This window comes from Garra rufa, chromosome 23, assembly GCF_049309525.1.
Source record: "Garra rufa chromosome 23, GarRuf1.0, whole genome shotgun sequence".
In the NCBI taxonomy this organism is placed as follows: domain Eukaryota; kingdom Metazoa; phylum Chordata; class Actinopteri; order Cypriniformes; family Cyprinidae; genus Garra; species Garra rufa.
Genome location: NC_133383.1, coordinates 7,952,849 through 7,975,356, shown reverse-complemented (window position 1 = coordinate 7,975,356; position 22,508 = coordinate 7,952,849). Strand labels below are relative to the sequence as shown.

Sequence of the window (22,508 nt, the reverse complement as noted above, 5' to 3'; positions counted from 1 at the left end):
TGACTGAGTGACTGACTGAGGGGCGTCACGTCACCTTGTACCCTCCTCTGAGGTCCACACGGGTGGTCTCGCCTCACCTCAAACCAGGCTCATTACAGTCCACTGCGTCGGGAGACACTTTAAACAAGGGCAAAGTCTGAGAAACAGCAGTTGAACGACACACACATCAACCCACAGGAAAATTGTATTAATCATAGGTTGCTCAATCATCACTTGTGAGACTTGTTCTCATTCAGATTTTCTTTAAGTCTCAACTTTTGGTTGCTGATGTTTCTCCTCAAATGCGTGAGATATTTGTTGATACACAGCATGTTTATTGCTTTTTGGTTGTTCTTTCATAGCTCAAGAGACTTAATGAGTTTCTATTTTTATTAAGGATCAAATGTTTCTCATAAAATGCTTTAGGAGATATAAAATCTTTTAAAATGAGACAATTGACATATATTTACAATGTATTGCTCAGAGGTTGCTCCTTCATAACTCAAAAAATTCTCAGTAGGGCTGCAAAATGATTAGTCGCGATTAATCGATTCAAAATAAAAGTTTATATTTGCATACTGTGTGTGTGTACTGTCTATATTTATTATGCATATTTAAATAGACACACATACATACAGTACAGACCAAAAGTTTGGACACACCTTCTCATTCAAAGAGTTTTCTTTATTTTCATGACTATGAAAATTGTAGATTCACAATGAAGGCATCAAAACTATGAATTAACACATGTGGAATTGTATTTAATTCTATAAAATATTTAATTCTATATATACTATATATATACTTCTGCACAACACAACTGATGGTCCCAACCCCATTTATAAGACACTTATTAAACCTGACAGGGCACACCTGTGAAGTGAAAACCATTTCAGGTGACTACCTCTTGAAGCTCATCAAGAGAATGCCAAAAAGTGTGCAAAGCAGTAATCAAAGCAAAAGGTGGCTACTTTGAAGAACCTAGAATATGACATATTTTCAGTTGTTTCACACTTTTTTGTTATGTATATAATTCCACATGTGTTAATTCATAGTTTTGATGCCTTCAGTGTGAATCTACAATTTTCATAGTCATGAAAATAAAGAAAACTTTGGTTCAAAGGTATGTCCAAGGTGTGTCCAAACTTTTGGTCTGTACTGTATGTGTTTGTGTATTTATATAGATTTATTATGAATCGATTAATCACAATTAATCACGATTAATCGCTTTGCAGCCAATTCTCAGTTGTTTAATTTAAGTATCAACGTCAACTCAGGTGCCTAAAAACAAACAAAAAACGAACTAAAAAGGAAATGATTGACATTTAGTAAAAGTATATTTCTCATACATGCTCTTTCAAAGCTCAAGAGACTTCTCCTTTACAGTACATTTCCTTTACAAAAGTACAAAGTTTGTCTCAGATATTTCTTATTAAATGCCTTGAGAACAAAAAATAGAAATATGAGTAATTGTTGACATACAGTAAGTATAAGTAGCATTTAAGTAGCACGAGTATATTTCTAGCAATAGCCAAAAATATATTGTGTGGCTCAAAATTATCTATTTTTCTTTTTATGCCAAAAATAATTAGGATAATTAGTAAAGATCCGGTTCCATGGAGATATTTTGTAAATTTCCTATTGTAAATAAATCAAAACTTAATTTTCGATTAGAAATATGCATTGCGAAGGACTTCATTTGGACAACTCTAAAGGCAATTTTCTCATTATTTAGATTTTGTTTGCACCCTCAGATTTCATATTTTCAAATAGTTGTATCTCGGCCAAATATTGTCCTAACAAACCATACATCAATGGAAAGCTTATTTATTCAGCTTCAAAAAAACTGACCCTTGTAACTGGTTTTGTGGTTCACATAGTTTGCTCTTAGATTGCTGAAGTTCTCATTTGTATCTCATTTAAGAAAAATAAGTTTCTGCTAAATGTCTACACTCTTAAAGGAGAACTCCGGTGTGATTTTGACCTAAAGTGTATTGAATCATGATACCGAGTGTGAACGTACCTTGCATATCTCATCTCGTCTTGTCCACTGCTGTCCGAAATCTGGGGTCAGTTAGCCGATGCTCACAACAGCTTGTCAATGAGATCAATGGGGCATCGAAGCAGTCATGTAAATAAATCACTGTTTTACGCCATTTACGAGGCACAAAGTAGCGCCACACTTCATCGGTAGACTTCCAAGGGCCCCGACATTTAAAACGCGACATTGAGAATTCATAAAAAGCACCGGTAGTTTATTTACGAGAAGATTTATACAGACAGTAACGGCAAGAAGTTTAGCGGCCGTCGCCATCTTGAATGTAGTCACGTTAAGTCGAGTGACGAGCAGGAAGGAACGTATCAGGTTTTCAACTCATCAGGTTGTAGTTTCCTTCGTGCTCGACATTCGACTTATCGTGACTACATTCAAGATGGCGGCGATCGCTAAACTCCTTAAAGTTACTGTCTGTATAAATCTTCTCGTAAATAAACTACCGGTGCTTTTTATGAGTTTTCAATGTCGCGTTTTAAATGTCGGGGCCCTTGGAAGTCTACCGATGAAGTGTGGCGCTACTTTGTGCCTCGTAAATGGCGTAAAACAGTGATTTATTTACATGACTGCTTCGATGCCCCATTGATCTCATTGACAAGCTGATGTGAGCATCGGCTAACTGACCCCAGATTTCGGACAGCAGTGGACAAGACGAGATGAGATATGCAAGGTACGTTTACACTCGGTATCATGATTCAATACACTTTAGGTCAATATCACACCGGAGTTCTCCTTTAAAAATAAAGTTTCTTTATTGGCATCAAAGGTTCTATGAAGAACCTTGAACATCCATGGAACCTTTTAAATGAAGAAAAGGTTCTTTATAGTCGAAATAGGTTCTTTAGATTTTTAAAATGTTCTCCAAAATGGTTCTTTTAGGCACAATTCACTGAAAGTTCCTTTGGGGAACCAAAAATGGTTCTTCTATAACATCACTGCAAAGACACCTTTTGTAAAGACAAATAAAGGAAAGGAAAGGAAAGGAGGTGAAGTGAGGCCAAGTATGGTGACCCATACTAGGAATTTGTGCTCTGCATTTAACCCATCCAAGTGCACACACACAGTAGTGAACACACACACACCGTGAACACACACCCGGAGCAGTGGGCAGCCATTGCTGCAGCGCCCGGGGAGCAGTTGGGGGTACGGTGCCTTGCTCAAGGGACTCACCTCAGTCGTAGTATTGAGGGTGAGGAGAGTGCTGGTTATTCACTCCCCCCACCTACAATTCCTGCCGGAACTGAGACTCGAACCTGCAACCTTTGGGTTACAAGTCAGACTCTCTAACCATTAGGCCACGGCTGCCCCCAAAAATAAAAAACATATGAAATCAAACAAGATGATTCTTGACATAAGAGGGTGTTTAAAAGGTGCTTTCAATGTCTCAATTAAGCTTGAGGAACATAAAAAATGTATTTGTTAAAATACAGTAAGAGTACAGAGCTGAACACTATGAGATGCAGGAAACATGCAAAAAGCTCTAGCTCCACTGCTGTCTAACAATCGAAACATTTAAGAGCTCTCAAGTGTGACTTGTCTTTCCTTTAAGGAACATGCACGCCTGCCAAGATGGCACTGCATTTTGCCCGTCAACAGCAACACAGACCACATCCAAGACACCCAAAAAAGCAATCAAACTGAGAGCATGTGACCACAAAAAGGCAGCTTGGTTCAAGGAAATGTCTTATTGTCTCACGTGTCAGCAGGGATATTCGACAAAGAACTTCTTCCACCTCTTCAGACGTGCATGTGTGCGTGTGTCATGTTTGCCTGCGTGGAAAGTTGTTGATTTACGCGGTGAGTCACAAAAAGCTGGCAGCACGACACCGTGCACAGACAAGTGCAGCAGTTATCGCAACAGAAACGCAGCGAAAGGAAACGGCAAATCATCAGTTCACAGAAAGGCTGCCTAAATACTGTTATATCTAGCTCGCTTTATCAAAAGCAGATGGATCAGGGTGGAAAAAAAACGAAAGCCGTACTGATTCCGACCGTAAAAGAGGCGGAATCCTATTAGAGCCGTACGGGTGAGCCAGCGGGGACGCCCCCGGTTCCTGCGGCAGGTCGCAATGGCCAGTGCGTGGCACTGTCTGGCCCTCCTCCAGGGCTCTTTCCACCAGCTGCTCCGACCACAGCAGCTGGGCAAAGTTTGGAAAATGCCACACTGGGGACCTCTGGGTAATTTACCTCCTTTGATGCTCTCAGTACCCTATAATAACGAATCAAAGGCCCTCTCTTTTACTGCCACGAGTTGAGCGCCGCGTGTTTGGTATTAAATGCACTTGAGAGCGTAATTACGATGGTAACTGGCTCGGTGGATATCCAATCCGACCGCGAGGAAGCGGAAGAGTGTCCTGAAACCCGAAAAAGTGAACGTCTTGTGCTCCGTGGTGCTCTTGGGTGGCTTGATTGCCAGCGCTCGGGAAAACGACACCTCCCAATCTCTTTGCAGCTGACGTGAGGCGAGAATTCCTCACTGGGGTGAAGCAGGCCCACATTTATGAATTTAAATGAGGATCTTGTAAATAATCACGCAGCAGTATGTCATTTCTTTACATTTGTTGTCATGTGACCTCTCAGAAGCAGCATCTATAGAGGACAGCATGGTTATTCGTGTTAAATTATTACTGATCAAGTCCTTCTGAACACAAAGCCCCTTACTGTAGGCCAATAATGGGCTCTTGTGAGTCTCAATCATTCACAGTCACGAGAGTGAACTGTATTTGACACGTTGCATGCCACAGTAACGGCCAACCTTACATCTACGATCAGTTGCAACCAGTGTTGGGGGTAACACATTACATTATGCAATCAGTTTACTTTTTTTAAGTAACGTAGTAAAGTATCGCATTACTTTTTAATTTACAAGAAAAGATCTGAGTTACTTAATCAGTTACTTTAGTTTTAGAACAAATGTGAACATGCATTAAAGGACTAGTTCACTTCCAGAACAAACATTTACAGATAATATACTCATCCCCCTTGTCATCCAAGATGTTCATGTCTTTCTTTTTTCAGTCTCAAGAAATTATGTTTTTTGAGGCAAACTTTTTAGGATTACTCTTGATTTAATGGATATATATATGGTGCCCCTGAGTTTGAACTTCCAAAATGCAGTTTAAACGTAGCTTCAGAGGGCTCTAAACAATGCCAGACGAGGAAGAAGGGTCTTATCTAGTAAAACTATTGGTTATTTTCCAAACATTCACAATTTATATACCTTTTAACCACAAAAGCTCATCTTGGTCTAGCTCTGCGTGAACTGTGTGTATTCCTGTTTATGTCAGTTAGGGTATGTCGGAAAACTCCCATCTCATTTTCTCCTTCAACTTCATCCTACATCGCTTTGTAAACACTGGGTCGGTATTTCAGCAGCGATGTAGGACGACTTTGAAGTTGGAGGAGAAAAGAGAATTCGACATAAGTCTAACTGTCATAAACAGGAATGCACGTAGTTCACACAGAGTTAGACCAAGATGAGCATTTGAGGGTAAAAAGTATATAATTTTTTTATTTTATTTATTTTTTTAAATCCAATCGTTTCTCTAGATAAGACCCTTCTTCCTCGGCTGGGATTGTCCTTTGAAGCTGCATTTAAACTGCATTTTTGACGTTCAAACTCGGGGGCACCATAAATATCACTATATGGAGAGAAATCCTCAAATGTTTTCCTCAAAAAATAATCCTTTCTTCACGACTGAAGAAAGAAAGACATGAACATCTTGGATGACAAGGGGATGAGTACATTATCTGTAAAATTTTGTTCTGGAAGTGAACTACTCCTTTAATTCATCTCACTCAGAAAAAAACAAATTCAGTATTCCTCAAAACGAATAAAAACAGTAAAATGCAACTCAGAATATGACGCAAACCTGCAATAATTACATGTTAAATAATACAAATATCCTCTATGTATTAATGTATTTAATCCCATTTTATTTATTATGATCCAATTTAACCATACCCAATAAGCAAAAATTACTCAAGATAAACTAATATTTGAAGAGTGTTCTTCTGCGTTCTACTGTACAGAGGTGAATTTACTTTTCCTTCACCACTTTTGGTGTGAAAAGGGCTAATACGTTTGCCAAAAACAGAACATAAAAAGTAACGCAATGCATTACTTTCCATAAAAAGTAACTAACGTAATTAGTTACTTTTTTAGGGAGTAATGCAATATTGTAATGCATTACTTTTAAAAGAAACTTTTCCCAACGCTGATTGCAACACCAATGAGAAATACAGCATGTCTCCCTCGGCGTCAATTAACAGCTTTTGTCTCTGGAACTCCTTATCAAGCGTAGCATATCTGGAAACAGGCTTTAAAAACCTTATTGTTACCAGCTAACAATTAGCACTCTCCGAAAGAATAGAGTCTTGGTAAAAGTGAAGCATTTTGTGCTGCGCTGGCTCGCCGTCGGGTCTTGGAAAACCTGACTCACGCAACAAGGTTCAGATTAATCGTGGAATGTAAAACCGCCCTCTGATGTCGTTCAATCGAGGATGAAGAAAACAGGGCAGTAAATACTGCGTTTCAAACTCTAAGCATGAGCGGATCAGAACAATGACCCGAACGTGGGCTGAGGTCACCGCATGCTCGAATTTCACACCGTGTTTTCAAGTTTACATAGCTGAACAGATGGCAGATATGAGCCGACAGAAACAGTCTGCGAAGTGCAGAGGAGCATGAACCGAGGAGTCACGTAATCAAAAGAACTCTCTTAAAAGTGTGAAAACACCACCCTAACGAGTTTGATTTCAGCTTTATTGAAGTACGCCACCGTCTGTGGTCAGTTTTTCTCTCTGAGAAAATGGAGTGGGGGGAAAAAACAAGCGCGGCTGTCCTCTCTCTCTCTCCCTCTCTAGCACTCCACGCCTATTCTTCTCCATTTTCCTTGGCACGACTGCCGGGCCGGAGCTATTTTTAGCTGTGCTGCTTGCTATTTTTAGAAAACTACCGGTTTTCAGGCATTTAATGGGGAAGGACCACATAAAAACACAAAGGCCTGGAACGGGGAGGAGGTCTGGCACACAAGTTGGGCGTCTGCTCCTCATTTCCAACGCTATGAGAACTTCAGCTGCTCTCTGCCCAGGACAGAGGACGGAAAAGGGGCAAAGAATGTGAAAGTCCTCCATCTTAAAAATAACCACGAGTCTCAGGCCAAAAGCGCAAAATACAACACGCTGTTACTAAGTGAAGCAGTAAACTCATGTTAACCCGTTTGTGAAAAAGGAGGGGTGGTGAAGGAATGCAAAACAAAGACGTCTCTCTTTTGGTGGAATTCCTGAAGGGATGAGTGTGGAATTGAAAAAAAATATTAAAATTAATTTATTTAGAATCTTAAATACAGAAGTTTACATACACCTTGCAGAATCTGCAAAATGTTAATTGTTATACCAAAATAAGAGGGATCATACAAAATGCATGCTATTTTTTATTTAGTACTGACCTGAATAAGATATTTCACATTAAAGATGTTTACATATAGTCCACAAAAAAAAGTTAAATTTATAAAAATGTTCAAAAGTTTACATATATTTTATTCTTAATACTGTGTTGTTACCTGAATCATCCACAGCTGTTTTTTTTTGTTTTAGTTTTGTTTAGTGATAGTTTTTTATGAGCTGAACAGTTAAACTGTCTGCTGTTCTTCAGAAAAATCCTTTTTTTTTAGCATTTCTGTGTATTTGAACCCTTTCCAACAATGACTGTATGATTTTGAGATTCATCTTTTCGCAGAGCGAGTCATACACAACATACAGAAGGTTCAAACACTCACTGATGCAGTAGATTTAGGGTAAATTTAAATTATTTTGTCTTCTGGTAAACATGTAAGTATCTTCTATAACTTCTGAAGGGCAGTACTAAATAAAAAAATATGATATTTTAATCAAAATAAGAAAAATTTACACATCTTCATTCTGTTCAAAAGTTTTTACCCTCTGCTCTTAATGTATAGTTTTTTCCTTCTGGAGCATCAGTGAGCATTTGAACCTTCTGTAATAGTTGCATATGAGTCCCTCAGTTGTCCTCAGTGTGAAAAGATGGATCTCAAAATCGTACAGTCATTGTTGGAAAGGGTTCAAATACACAAAAATTCTGGAAAGCCAAAGAATTTGTGGGAACTGAAGGATTTTTCTGAAGAACAGCAGGCAGTTTATCTGTTCAGGACAAACAAATGACTCATCACTAAACAAAACTATCACTAAACAAAAAACACAGCTGTGGATCATTCAGGCAACAACACCGTATTAAGAATCAAGTGTATGGAAACATTTTTATAAATTCAACAATTATTTTCTTATGTGACAAATAACATGCATTTTGAATGATCCCTCTTATTTTGGTAAAATAATTCACATTTTGTAAATTCAGATGTAACAACATAAAGGTCTCGTTCCTGGCATCCTCTTGATGCTGTGACTGCAATGTGACAGTGTTAACACAGAGCAGTATAAGCCCAGCAAATCTGATTCACGGATTTATTCTGTCAATCGTCATCAAGGTTCAACGGAAGATCAAGAGCCATCATGCGTGCACGCACCTCTGAAGACACAAGGGAACCGTTGCTGCAGCAAACAATCCCATCAAAACACTTCCAAACATAAAATGAACCAAAGACGTAACAAAGTGCACAATGGAATGTCAAGCAATGACTTTAAGGCAAACCTTTTCACATGGAGAACTGTGAGTGAACTGGGAATGGGGAAAAAATTGAAGTGCTTAAGAATGCATTGGCATGCAACTACATGAAGACAAATTATCTAAATTAGGAGAGTAGAAAAACGTTTCAGGCAAATGTGCCTGAAATGGAGCCAGTTTATAAAAGTAGGTTGACTATGTTTTCTTCGTTAGATTTGAAATCAGATTGATGTGCCAAGCGCTGGAGGCATGTTTTCTCAGAGGTTTGTGTGGGTGAAATTGGAGGAGGGGAAGGTTGTCACCTCCAATGCCTTCCAGCACAAGACCAAACACAAGAGGTCAACTACCATACGCGCAGAGCTTTGCTCAATCTCATTAGCCAGCCATGTAGTCATTAACAACGCGACCTTTGGAAATAATTAACATTTTCCTTCCTTTGCGCCAGCGGTCTCGTTGACGATTCCCAGCAGAGAGGAAATCTAAAGGTGTGGGGTCTGGAAAGCGTGCGTTTCGGGGTGACGACATGGGGTTATAGTGCACGCTGTCGGTTTTTAGGATTAAACGGAGCATTTTCAGATTACACTAATCGAGGAAATGGGATTATCCCGGCTCCTTACTGGCTTGGCAGGGTGTCCGTGAGATTTGCCTCGTGGAGACTTGATGTTTCTCCTCTCATGAGGCAAGCCATGCTGTTTTCCCTCTCAGCCTCCCATAAAAAAAACCCCAGCAGAATCCCAGCTAAGTCTGACCCCAGGGCTTTACTTGTAATGCATGTGTCAACGTTGCAAATGGCCTGTCGAGCGATGTTACACTAGACTGAACAGTCAAAGTATAATAATAGAGTTTGAATTCGCAGCTTGTTATGCGCAAGTGAAGTGAGTTGCGAAACAATAACCGGCTCATGCTCGAACGCACAAAGATAAAGAGATCCCTCACCACAATTGAGCTTCTAAAAACGCCCCTTTCAGCATCTACACTGTTATTCCGCATCCTTACGGAGTGTTTTTCTTCATCCCCTGCTTAGTTAGTAAGAGTAGACAGTTTGTTTGTGTGGCACCACCAGTCCTCTAAGAAAGTCAGTGGGGTGTTTTTTCTGGAAAAGGGACTTTTCCAGGGGAAACATTTTTCCCACTGCTCCCAAAGGGAGCGCCATGGCCTTTCATGCATGTGGGGTGGGAACCTTCAAGTTCTCTCTTCCCAAAGTCTATCTTGACAGGTGGTTTGGAAGAGCTGAGAACAGTTTCAGCAGAAGACGCTGAAGTCTTAGATTAGCGAGCGAGGAAACCCCACCATGACCTTTTCTGGAGCTCACGTCACAAAAGGTGATGGTGATGAGCAAGCAAGATCTTAAGTCTCTCTGCAGACCACCTGGCTTGGACAGTGGCACCTGCCGTGTCCTCTTAAACCTGTTGCGTAATGTAGACACGGTCCCGTCCTCGACCCTGTCCTTTAGCCTGATCCGTTCTTATAGAGCGCTACGGCATGTGCCAAACGTCTTTAGCAAGGACTAATACAGCATGTTCCCTAACAAATCACCACTAGACACGGACCAGGTGTCAGATCCTACAACTTGCAGTGTACTTCACCAAAGTGAACCCATGAAACCTTGTTTGGGATCTCTAAATTGTGCTCACAGTCAAGGCAACTCACCTCCACAATGTCTGAATTTGTCCGACTCTCATGGGGCTCATTGTACTCGGTGTATTTAAGCAGAACTTTGTCCATGTCGGTGCTGGCGTACTGGAACAGTTTATTAGTGCTGTTGAAGATGATGAGGGCGATCTCACAGTCGCACAGAACGCTCAGCTCGTAGGCCTTCTTCATTAGTCCAAACTTCCTCTTTGTGAACGTAACCTGATAAACAAAAGAACAAGAAAAGGGTTAAATTGGGATAGATTTGACATCTCTAGTTGGGCAATGATGGCATTAGGTTTTACATCCTAGGTTGCCCTTCTGTCCAAGAACTGCTTGTAAGTTAAACATGTACTACCCACAACTCCATGGCTCCAATTTAGCAATATTTTCTTGTGAACTGATATAATAAATTGTGGTCCCCAAATCTTACCCTGGAGGTCCAATGCGCTGCAGGGTTTAGCTCCAACCCTGATCACACTCACCTACCTGTTATTCTCCAATGATCCTAAAGACCTTGATTAGCATGCTCAGGTGTGTTTGATTAGGGTAAGAGCTAAACTCTGCAGGAAAATGGATCTCGAGGTCCAGATTTGATGATCCCTGTCCTAGACCATAAAACCAGTCATGAGGGTACATTTTTTGAAATTGAGATTTATACATCCTCTATAGGTGAATAAATAAGCTTTTGATGTATGGTTTGTTTGGATACAACTATCTGGAATCTGAGGGTGCGAAAATTCTAAATATTGAGAAAACCGTCTTTAAAGCTATCCAAATGAATGCATTTCACTAAACAAAAATTAAGTTTTGATATATTTACATATATAAATATATATTTACATTATAAAAATATAAACGATAGAAACAATCATTTTGACCCATGCAATGTATTGTTGGTTACTGTTACAAATATATCCATGCTACTTACGACTGGTTTTGTGGTCCATCTCATAATTCTGACTTTATAACTGCCAATTTTATATCTCTTAATTTTGACTTTATAGCTCGCAATTTCAAATTTATACCATGCAATTCTGAGGAAAAACTCAGAGTTGTGAGTTTATATCTTGCATTCCTGACTTTATCAATCACAATTGTGAGTTTATATGACTCAATTCTTAAAAAAGTCAAAATAGTGAGTTTTTATCTTGTAATTCTGACTTTATAACTCGCAATTGCAAAATTATATAACGCAATTCTGGGAAAAAAACTTTGTGAAGTGAGTTTATATCTTGCAATTCTGATTTAGAAATCACAATTGTGAGTTTATATTACGCAATTCTGAAAAAAAAGTGAGAACTGTGAGTTTATATCTTGTAATTCTGACTTTTGAGTTTTGAAAACTTGCAACTTTAAGTTGATGTCACGCAATTCTGAGGAAAAAAAGAGTCACAAATATGAATTTTATTGTCTTTTGGATGACTGGATGCCCCATCAAAATGAAACTTACTGCTAGAGTGAACATGGTGCCATCCATTCAAAACCAAATTGTTTGACAGGGTACTTTGGTTAGAGAGCTATCAGAGCTCTGCATGCCATGCTAAATTTAGACTGGGGAGTTCAAGGTGAAATTCTGCCCAGCACGCTTCACAAATTGACAGCCCCTGGGTGGCAGGGTTCATAGGATTGCTTTGGCTAATGATGACCCAGCATCACCTAGGCACGCCGGCAGCGTTGCGCACGTTCCATTTGGAAAGGACAATTTCCCAAAGACACCATTTAAACCCTCACAGAACAAACTCTCCATCTGTGATGAGATGGCAGTGAGAAACAGCCACACAAAACCCAAAGGAACTCTCTTGGGCATCTGCCTGAAATATTCAAACTCTGGATTATTCAATTCTGGCATTAAAACGAGATAGGAAATGTTATTGCTAAGAGGAGGAGGCCTATTAGAGTTCTCAGATAGGTCTTATTAAAGCAGCAGATGTTTCTTTAGAGGAAGAATGAATGAACAAACAAATCTTAGAAAGAATTTCTGAAATACAGTAATATTTCATGCCTTAAGAGTTCTCAATTATGTCTCAGTGATGAGCAAATTTCTCACTTAAAAGTATCAACTTAAGTATCAACTTCATCTCATTTACTTTTATATAATTGGCAAACATTTTCGTCTCATTTACATTTATATAATTGTCAAACGTTTTCATCCAAAGTATGGAAGCCCATTTCTGCCACTGAATACAAATTTTAAAAAAGGTAATTGTGACTTCTCACAATGTGAACGTTTTTCTCTTGAAATTGCAAGTTTACATTGTAATATTATCCTCAGAATTGTGAAATAGAATAATACTCACAATTCTGATAAAAAAAGACTGAATTACAAGATCTAAATTCATAATTCTGACTTTTTTCTAAGAATAAAAGTTTATACCACTTTTTACTCTGACTTAATTTCTCAGAATTGCAAATTTGACTTCTCGCAACTGAGTTTATATCATGTAATTCTGAGAAAAAAAGCCAGACTTGTGAGTTTATATCTTGTAATTCTGACTTTAACTTACAATTTTGAGTTTATATCACGCAGTTCTGAGAAAAAAAGTCTGAATTGTAGGTTTATCAAGCAATTTTTATTTTATTTCTCACAATTGTACGTTTATCTCACATAATTCTGACAAAAAAAACAGAATTGTAAGTTTGTATCTCGCATTTTGACTTTAACTCACAATTTTGAGTTTATATTGAGTTTTTCTGAGAAAAAATTTCAGAATTGTAGGTTTATCTCGCAATTCTGATTTTATTTCTCACACCTTTGAGTTTATATCACGCAGTTCTGAGAAAAAAAGTCAGAATTGTACGTTTGTATCTCGCAAATCTGAGAAAAAAGTCAAAATTGTGAGTTTTTAATCACGCAATTCTGAGAAAAAAGTTAGAATTGTAAGTTTGTATCTCGCAGTTCTGACTTTATAACTCAGATTTGTGAAATAAGTCACAACCTTTTTTCATTTTTTATTCAGTGGTGGAAATGGGCTTCCACACCAAATTGACTTTGCATTTAAGGTATATATTTTATCACTTCATGCATTCCTGGGAATCAAACCCATGACTTTGGCATTGCAAGCACCATGCTTTACTGTTTGAGCCAGAGCTATTAGTCTCAAATGTTTTTCTTAAAACTCCTCAGGAGAAATAAAAACACCAAATAGACAAACACGCAAGAACAGAGATATATAAAAGTAACATTTATCACAGCTCAGCTCAATTGGTTAAACTCAAACTAGATTTGAACAGTTTTGAAAAGCAGAATGTTCTCGAATTAGTGTCTAAGAGAAGTAAAAGACATATTCAAGAACTTTTCTTACAAGAGTGTATACTTCATGCATGCATGTCAATGTGCAATAGTCAAGCATGTGAAGCCCTAATCTACATGGTGTTGGAGGTGTTTGTGTTGCTGATCCCTGTGCGTGAGTTCAGACGTCATGTTCTCTGTCACAAACAAACTCCAGCAGGGTGATCTTCTCACTCCTACCGCTCAGCACGCTGATGCTCTCACCTCCACATGATTTAGATTATGCTCACACTCACACACACATGCACATGCACCGGGAGCGACAGATGTCTTACACATGCTCACTGAGACGCCCCCACACACACATACGGGCGAAAAAAACGTTCGCTTTTCGTGCGTTCGGTGCCATGTTCAGCCTGTCTTGATTTACCTTAGAAGTCTGAGTCACAAAGACTATTTTCCTACATGCTTTCTGATGCTAAACTGCACTTTGAGGCTGCAACTTTACACGACCGTGCTTCCCCTGTAAAGAAGCATGTACGTTTAATTGCCACGATTTGAGACGTCTTACGCAGAACATCCACGGAGAACTTCACCACCACAACACGGGAAAGGGTGGGCGCTGAGAGGGGGTTAATCGTGCCACTGCACTGGGGGTCAGGAAGCACATTTGAGTGCATTTCCTGTCATAACAGGAAGGGTCCAATGGCTTCCCCTCTACAATGGCTTTGCCTCGGCTTCCGGCCCTATGCTGGTCATTGAAGGGGTTGGTGGAGACAGGTGGGGGGAGGAAACATAGATGACAGGCAGCTATTTATCCTGCACCCTGAGCTGCTGTCCTCTTGAACACTAAAGCATTGTCCAGAAGCAAAGAACAACACGTAACGCAACAGGCTGAACACTTAACCTTTCTTCTAAGCGTAAAACCTCTGAGGAAAATGTGCAATAATTCAAAAGGTTCTTGAATGGAGGCTCTTCATCATAGTTTTCTATAGCTATAAAGTTCCTGAGTTGGTGAAAGATCTTGATGTTAGATATACACTACCAGTCAAAAGTTTTTGAACAGTAAGATTTTTAATGTTTTTTTTTTTAAAGAAATCTCTTCTGCTCACCAAGCCTGCATTTATTTGATTTCAAAATACAGCAAAGGACAATTTTGAATTTAAAACGGCTATTTAAAAAAACAGTTTTCTACTTGAATATATTTTAGAATGCAATTTATTTCTGCGATTTCAAAGCTGAATTTTTAGCATCATTACTCCAGTCACATGAGCTTCCAGAAATCATTCTAATATTCTGATTTGCTGCTCAAAAAACATTTATTATTATTATATTTTTTCAGGTTTCTTGAATAGAAAGTTCAGAAAAATAGCATTTATCAAAAAAAAAAAAAAAATCTTTTGTAACATTATAAATGTCTTTATCATCACTTTTGATCAATTTAAAACATCCCTGCTTAATAAAAGTATTATTTTCTATTATTTTTTAATTTTAATCAAATAGAAAACATTTATTTTAAATAGCTAAAATATTTTCAAATTTCAGTGTTTTTGCTGTACTTTGGATCAAATAAATGCAGGCTTGGTGAGCAGAAGAGACTTCTTTATAAAACATTAAAAATCTTACTGTTCAAAAATTTTTGACTGGTAGCGTAGGTCCTTCAGATGATTTTTTTTTTTTTTAAGAATTAATACTTTTATTTATCAAAGATGCATTAAATTGATCATAGGTGACAATGAAGACATTTATAATGTTACAAAGATTTCTATTTTGAATATATGCTGCTCTTTTGAATTTTATATTCATCAAAGAGTCCTAAATGAAGTATTTACATTTCCACAAAAATATTCCACAATTTTCAACACTGATAATATGTTTCTTGAGCATCAAATCAGCACATTAGAATGATTTCTGAAGGATCATGTAACTAGTAGAGACTGGAGTAATGATGCTAAAAATTCAGTTTTGCATTAAAAAAATCTATATTTTCAAATATATTGCGATAGAAACCAGTTCTTTAAATTGTAATATTATTTCACAATTTTATTATTTTTACTGCATTTATAATCAAATAAATGCAGCCTTGGTGAAGAGACTATAAATATACACGCACATTTTTGATTTAAGGTCTTTAAATTAAAATGCTTTTAAAATTTTAATTCAGCTCCTAAATTTGAATTAATGTAGCAAACTGCAGAATTCAATTTGAAATTCAAAAATTAGAATTTAATGAAATTTATATACCTGTAATTTAACTCAAAAGGCAAAATGCTGAATGCTGGCTGATAAAACTTTGTTTGAAAATGTTGTTAAAAGTTTATAGATCAATAGCCTTTCAAACTTTTTCCAAAATTTCCCAGAATTCATCACCTGTATTACATTTCTTTGAAATGCAATTCACTAAATTCACCTTCCCGTCACTCCGAATTCCATCAAGAAGTTCACACTGGCTGAAACCTGAAGACGGTGAGTTCAATTCTCATGGATACTTGACGGTTATTAGCTCATTAAGAGCCAGCACTCTGGTGGTATGACCTGCAGCTATCAGCGCTAGCCATGAAATTGAACGGTTCCCGCTCCAAATCATGATTTCATGTTTGGCCCTGCGCTAGAGTTCCAGCACAACACATGCCCGGATTCATACATGGTAAATATAACTACAAAAAACAGCAGCAGGAACCAAATTTACAAAGTTCTGAATGAAATAAACCATGTAAACCCATGCCGCAAAGTCACAACATTAGGCATGACAGGAAAAAAGCGGGTTCGATCGGGAAGGTAAGAGGTTGATGGGCTTCATAAGTGTTGTCAGATGTGGCTTCAGATCCTGCCTGTCTAATAGCCCGGCTGAGTAATAGTTTGGAAACCGCTAGCTGTGGTGAATGACACACCCGCTGGTAGAGGCACGGTTTCCTCTACTCCGTTACAAACCTCAATTATTCAGACTCTCCACATCATATCCTCTAAGGCAGAGCCAATGCGTTTAATTTCGCAATTAAAAACGGCAATTATGGTGATTTAGGACAATCATATTTCACATTCACACACAAACATGCAACACACATTGGCAAAAACTCAAGCAGCCAGTCCGAAGTGAGAATCCAGCTTGTGAGTGTCTTGTGACGCTGTCGTCAGAAGCTGCTGGCACTTCCTTAAGTGATGCATGCTGTTGGTGTTTGTGTGTGTGTGTGTGTGTGTGAGAGAGAGAAAGAGTATACATGCTAAGGATTTATTGCATTTCTCTGAAATGAGCGTCATCTCCATTCTTTCTGTCAAGAGAACATCTCTTTTTACCTGTCTGTTGCGTTCGTCCATTATCCGCGCAATCTGAATCTTTTTCCTCCCCATTGTTTTGTTCTGGTATTCCTTCCTATTCCAAAAGTACTGTACACACTTGTCGTCCTTCCTCGCTCGCTCTCGCTCTGATCCGATCCTCAACGCGGTCTTTCCTCTTTGCTCGTTCCTCTTATTTCAAAGACTCCGGCATTCGCTCCTGAACAGACAAGACAGAGAAAGAGACACAGATTTTTATCAGACTGACGTGTGGTATCAAATGTGGGAAAAACAAGGAGCATCTGGGTTAACAGCATACAAAATCAAGAGATTTTTGAGATTAAAAAAAAAACTGATTTATAAAACATGTCTAACATGGCAAAACAAAAATAAAACTTCCTTTAAAATATTATTTATGAAATATTATTATATATTTTGTACTGAATGTAATTTAATGTAATTTTATATATATACACACATATACACACACATATACACAAATTTTGATTTCAGGGAATACTGATTTTATTATTTTTATTTTTACATTTTATTATTTAATATCCATATGGCAGCAAGTTTTAACTAATCAAGTACTTACATATATTTTATAATATTCATAGATTAATTATTATATTTTTTAAAATAAAAAATAAAATGTAAATTAAAAATAAGAAATTAATAAAAATAAAATTATATATATATATATATATATATATATATATATATATATATATATATATACTTTATATATATATATATATATATATATATATAATTTTATTTTTATTAATTTCTTATTTTTAATTTACATTTTATTTTTTATTTTATTTACTATTTATTTACTTTATTTACTTATTTATATGCCAGCAAGATTTAATTAATCAAGTACTTTGTATTTTGTGTTGAATTTAATTGAATATTTTTTATACACACACACACACTATATATATTATATATATATATATATATAATTTTTTATGTACTTTAGATTTCATAAAATCATTTATATTATATATAATAATTATAAATATAATTATTTCATATATTTTTTATACACACATATACACATTAAACTTTAAGTCAAAATAATATATATATATATATATATGTATATATATATATATATATATATATATATATATATATATATATATATAAAATATTTGAAAAAATATAAGTTTAGAAAATAAATTTTGACTTAAAGTTTAATCAAGCACTCATGTATATTTATAATATTCAATTTCAATTATTTATAATATTTGAAAATATGGATTAAACTTTAGAAAATAAAAGTTTTTAAAGATTACATTTTGTATTAAATTTCGTTTGATATTTTGATAGAGTACTTGTTTAAAAAAACTTGTTAAAATATTCAAAAATTTAATATTAGTTGAGATATCTAAATAAATATATACCAACTAAACTTGTGGAATAAAAAATGCACCATTATTATATTGTTTTAAGCATAGGATTTGTGATATTTATGCATGGAATTTGTTCTATGTTTTAAATTAAATGTATTAATTACATTTTTAAACTGTAATTTCCTTAATTTCACCTTGGGGATCAATAAAGTCGAAGTCAACAGTAATATTTTAGAAAGCATTATTACTTATACATGTATATTACAAATAGGTTTTCATAGTTATACAGGGTTTGCGTTACCCCTGCAAGTTCACACAGATGGCTGTGGTCGCCATCAGACCTCAGAGAGCACAAGTACCTGCACAAGAGGAAACAAAACTCATGGGCAACCCACAATGCAAATAAGAAAAAGCAGAGAGCTTTGGGGAGCAGAGGTGAAATGTTCACAGTCACAACGAGAGGGAGGGAAAACACGCGGCCTGTACAGAAACCGAAAACCAGCAGCACAGATCTTCAGGGGGCAAGTGCTTCTCTTCACTTAGACATGGTCAACAACTTGGCAATGCATGCATCAAGATGTGACCTTTTGATTATGCTTCAAGTCGACTGATGAAAGCCAGAGAGATGTGAAGGATTTATGAAGGAGGGATGGAAAAAGCAGATGATACATCAGAAGAGGAAGTTACAGGAATGTTGTGACAGCTTTTCATTTGAATTTGAAAAGCATACCAAACGATAAAAGCCTCAGCAAGCTCGGCTCGGATAAGAGAGCGTGCCAATAAAAATGGAAACTTACAGTAAATTCAGGACAGTGGAGATCAAATGCTGAGTGTCTTTTGGTATGCATGAAATCTGCATTCAAGTCCCACAAAACACAGATTTTATGGATTCCATTATATGTACTGGAGATCTACATCTCCCTTATCCATCTTAGTTTAGAGCGTGATGGACGGGCACCCAGTGAGAAACTCCTTACATAACTTTAAGCTGTTCAGGACGTGTAATCCATTAAAGCTGGACTCAGGAAGTTCCCTTTAGCCACGCGAACGATGATGTCCAGCTCATCTCCAGCTAAATGATCAGTCTGGTTCTGCGTAGCCGTTTCATTTCAGGATTAGCCCTTTAAGATTAAGTTATTCAAGGACATCTTGAACATGCTTTGGGGTACATTGTTTTCTTGTTTGATTGGCAGATTTGTAAAACTAAGTTCCACAAAATATTATAAATGTGCATTTGACAAGATAACTGTTTAGCATCCTGCATCCAGTGGAAAAAAACATAGTTTTTTTAAATATAATAAATTAAATAATTTAATTACATAAAAAAAGACAAAAATATTTTAGATAATAATTATTAATAATTATTTTTATTTAATTGATGTATGGCAAAATAAATAAAATAAAACAAGTAGTCCTAACACAATCTACATAATGGCAGTAATTAATCAGATGTATGCCAATATTTATTTATTTTAAATTTGAATATTTATATGTTTTTAAAATAAAACATAATAAAACTAAATAAAAAAGAAATAGTCCTAACATAATCTACTTCCAAAATAAAATATAAAAAGTAACATTTTATCATTTTTAATATCAAACAATGGCAATAATTAAACAATATTTTTAAAAAGCTAATATTGGCTAATAATATTTTTTATTAAATTAAACACCATAAAACAAAATAAAATAAAAAGTAGTCCTAACATAATCTACTTCCAAAACAATAAAATATAAAAATAAAAAACTAACAAAATAAACTAAAACTAAATTAGATAAAAATAGTCCTAATATAATCTACTTCCAAAACTATAAAAAAATAGTAACAAACTACTTCTAATATCAGAACAATGGCAATAATTACACATGTTTTAGAAACCGCTAATATTTAAAAAAAAAAAAAAAAAAAAGTTTGAGCAAATAATTTTTAATTTGATTTTTTTAGATTAAATTAAATATCATAAAACAAAACAAAATAAAATAAAAATAGTCCTAACATAATCTACTTCCAAAACAATAAAATAAAATAATAAAAATATAAAAAGTAACAAAACAAAATAAAACAAAATTAAATTGAATAAAAAATAGTCCTAACATAATCTACTTCCAAAACTATAAAAATAGTAACAATCTACTTCTAATATCAGAACAATGGCAATAATATTTTTTATAAACCGCTAATATTTGCAAAAAAAAAAAAAAAAAAAATGTTTCTTGATAAAATGAAATTAAATCTTAAAGAAGCAAATCTAATTCCAATATCAGAACAATGTCAATAATTAAACAATATTTTTGAAAAGTTAATATTGGCTAATAATATTTTTTTATTAAATTAAATATCATAAAACAAAACAAAATAAAATAAGAAATAGTCCTAACAAAATCTACTTCCAAAACTACAAAATAAAATAAAACAGTAACAATCTACTTCTAATATCAGAACAATGCCAATAATTAAAAAATTTTTATAAACCGCTAATATTTGCCAAAAAAAATATTTCTTGATAAAATAAAATGAAATCTTAAAGAAACAAATCTAATTCCAATATCAGAACAATGTCAATAATTAAACAATATTTTTAAAAAGCTAATATCGGATAATAATATTTATTCCTTGATAAATAAAATAAAAAAATTAAAAATAAAATAGTCCTAACATAATCTACTTCCAAAACAATAAAATAAAAAATAAATAAAAAAAAATAACAAAATAAAATAAACTAAAACTAAATTAGATAAAAAAAATAGTCCTAACATAATCTACTTCCAAAACAATAAAATAAAAAAAAATAAAAATAAAAAAATAAAATAAACTAAAACTAAATTAGATAAAAAAATAGTCCTAACATAATCTACTTCCAAAACTATAAAAAAGTAACAATCTACTTCTAATATCAGAACAATGCCAATAATTAAATGTTTTAGAAACCGCTAATATTTAAAAAAAAAAAAAAAAGTTTCTTGATCAAATAATTTTTAATTTGATTTATTAGATTAAATTAAATATCATAAAACAAAACAAAATAAAAACAGTCCTAACATAATCTACTTCCAAAACAATCAAATTAAATAATAAAAATATAAAAAGTAACGAAACAAATTAAAACAAAATTAAATTGAATAAAAAATAGTCCTAACATAATCTACTTCCAAAAATATAAAATAAAACAATATAGTAACAAATCTACTTCCAATATCAGAACAATGCCAATAATATTTTTTTTATAAACCGCTAATATTTGCAAAAAAAAAAAAAGTTTCTTGATAAAATAAAATTAAATCTTAAAGAAACAAATCTAATTCCAATATCAGAACAATGTCAATAACTAAACAATATTTTTGAAAAGTTAATATTGGCAAATAATATTTATTCCTTGATAAAAAAAAATAAAAAAAAATAGTCCTAACATAGTCTACTTCAAAAAATAAATAAATAAATAAAATAATCCTAACATAGTCTACTTCACAAATAATCAAATAAATCCAACATCAGAACAATGCCAATAATTAAAAGCTAATATTGGCTAATAATATTTTTCCTAAAATAAAATAAAATACAATAAAGTAAAATAAAAAAAAATAAAAAAAGTCCTAACATATAATCTACTTCCAAAATAAATACAATAAAATCACAACAATCTACTTTCAATATCAAATTTAAATAAAATTAAATAAAACAAAATAAAATCTTAAAGAAGCAAAGCTAAAAAGCTAATATCAGCTAATAATTTTTTTCCTTGATAAATAAAATAATAATAATAAAAAAAATAAAAAAAAATAGTCCTAACATAGTCCACTTCAAAAATAAAATAAAAATAATTTTATTATTAAACATCAGAACAATGTTAATAATTAAACAATATTTTTTAAAAGCTAATATTTTTTTTAATTTCATAAAATAAAATAAAGTAAAATAAAATAAAATTAAATAAAATAAAATAAAGTAAAATACTAACATACTGCTGCCAACATCAGACTAGAGCCAACAAAATAAAGAGGGAACTGCCAGGTAAATGTACTGAAATTGTGAACAAGCTCTGTACAAAAGCCCCACAGGAACTGGACATGCCGAGGCAAAATGGCTTAGAGGTCAGAGATGCTAGTGTGTTTACCCATGTGACGGAAAGATAAAGACGGAGAGAGACAGGCGTGGGAGGAGCCGCTGCATTACTTGAGTAGGAGGGAGGGCGGCCCGGTGCCAAGAAACCAGGAGCTGGGATCTCCAGAGAGTAATGTGCAACATTAAGTCACTTTGTTAATCTGCCTCTCTGCTTCTCCCGAGGGCAGCAGGAGAGGACAGATATCTCCTCGTCCTGTGAAGAGCAGCATGGT

The 22,508-nt window shown here is 34.9% G+C and overlaps 1 protein-coding gene across 3 annotated transcripts in view; it reads right to left on the bottom strand.

The window, feature by feature from the left end:
• The window catches only part of mef2ca (myocyte enhancer factor 2ca), a 60,562-nt gene that overhangs the window by 12,572 nt on the left and 25,482 nt on the right, over window positions 1–22,508 (bottom strand). For all 3 annotated transcript variants that reach the window (XM_073829407.1, XM_073829408.1, XM_073829409.1), the window contains exons 3-4: window positions 16,834–17,032; window positions 10,326–10,529 (exon numbers count right to left, since the gene is read on the bottom strand). In XM_073829407.1, the coding sequence (XP_073685508.1) occupies window positions 10,326–10,529; window positions 16,834–16,887 (258 nt within the window). In that variant the 5' untranslated portion in view covers window positions 16,888–17,032. The remainder of the gene's footprint in view (window positions 1–10,325; window positions 10,530–16,833; window positions 17,033–22,508) is intronic.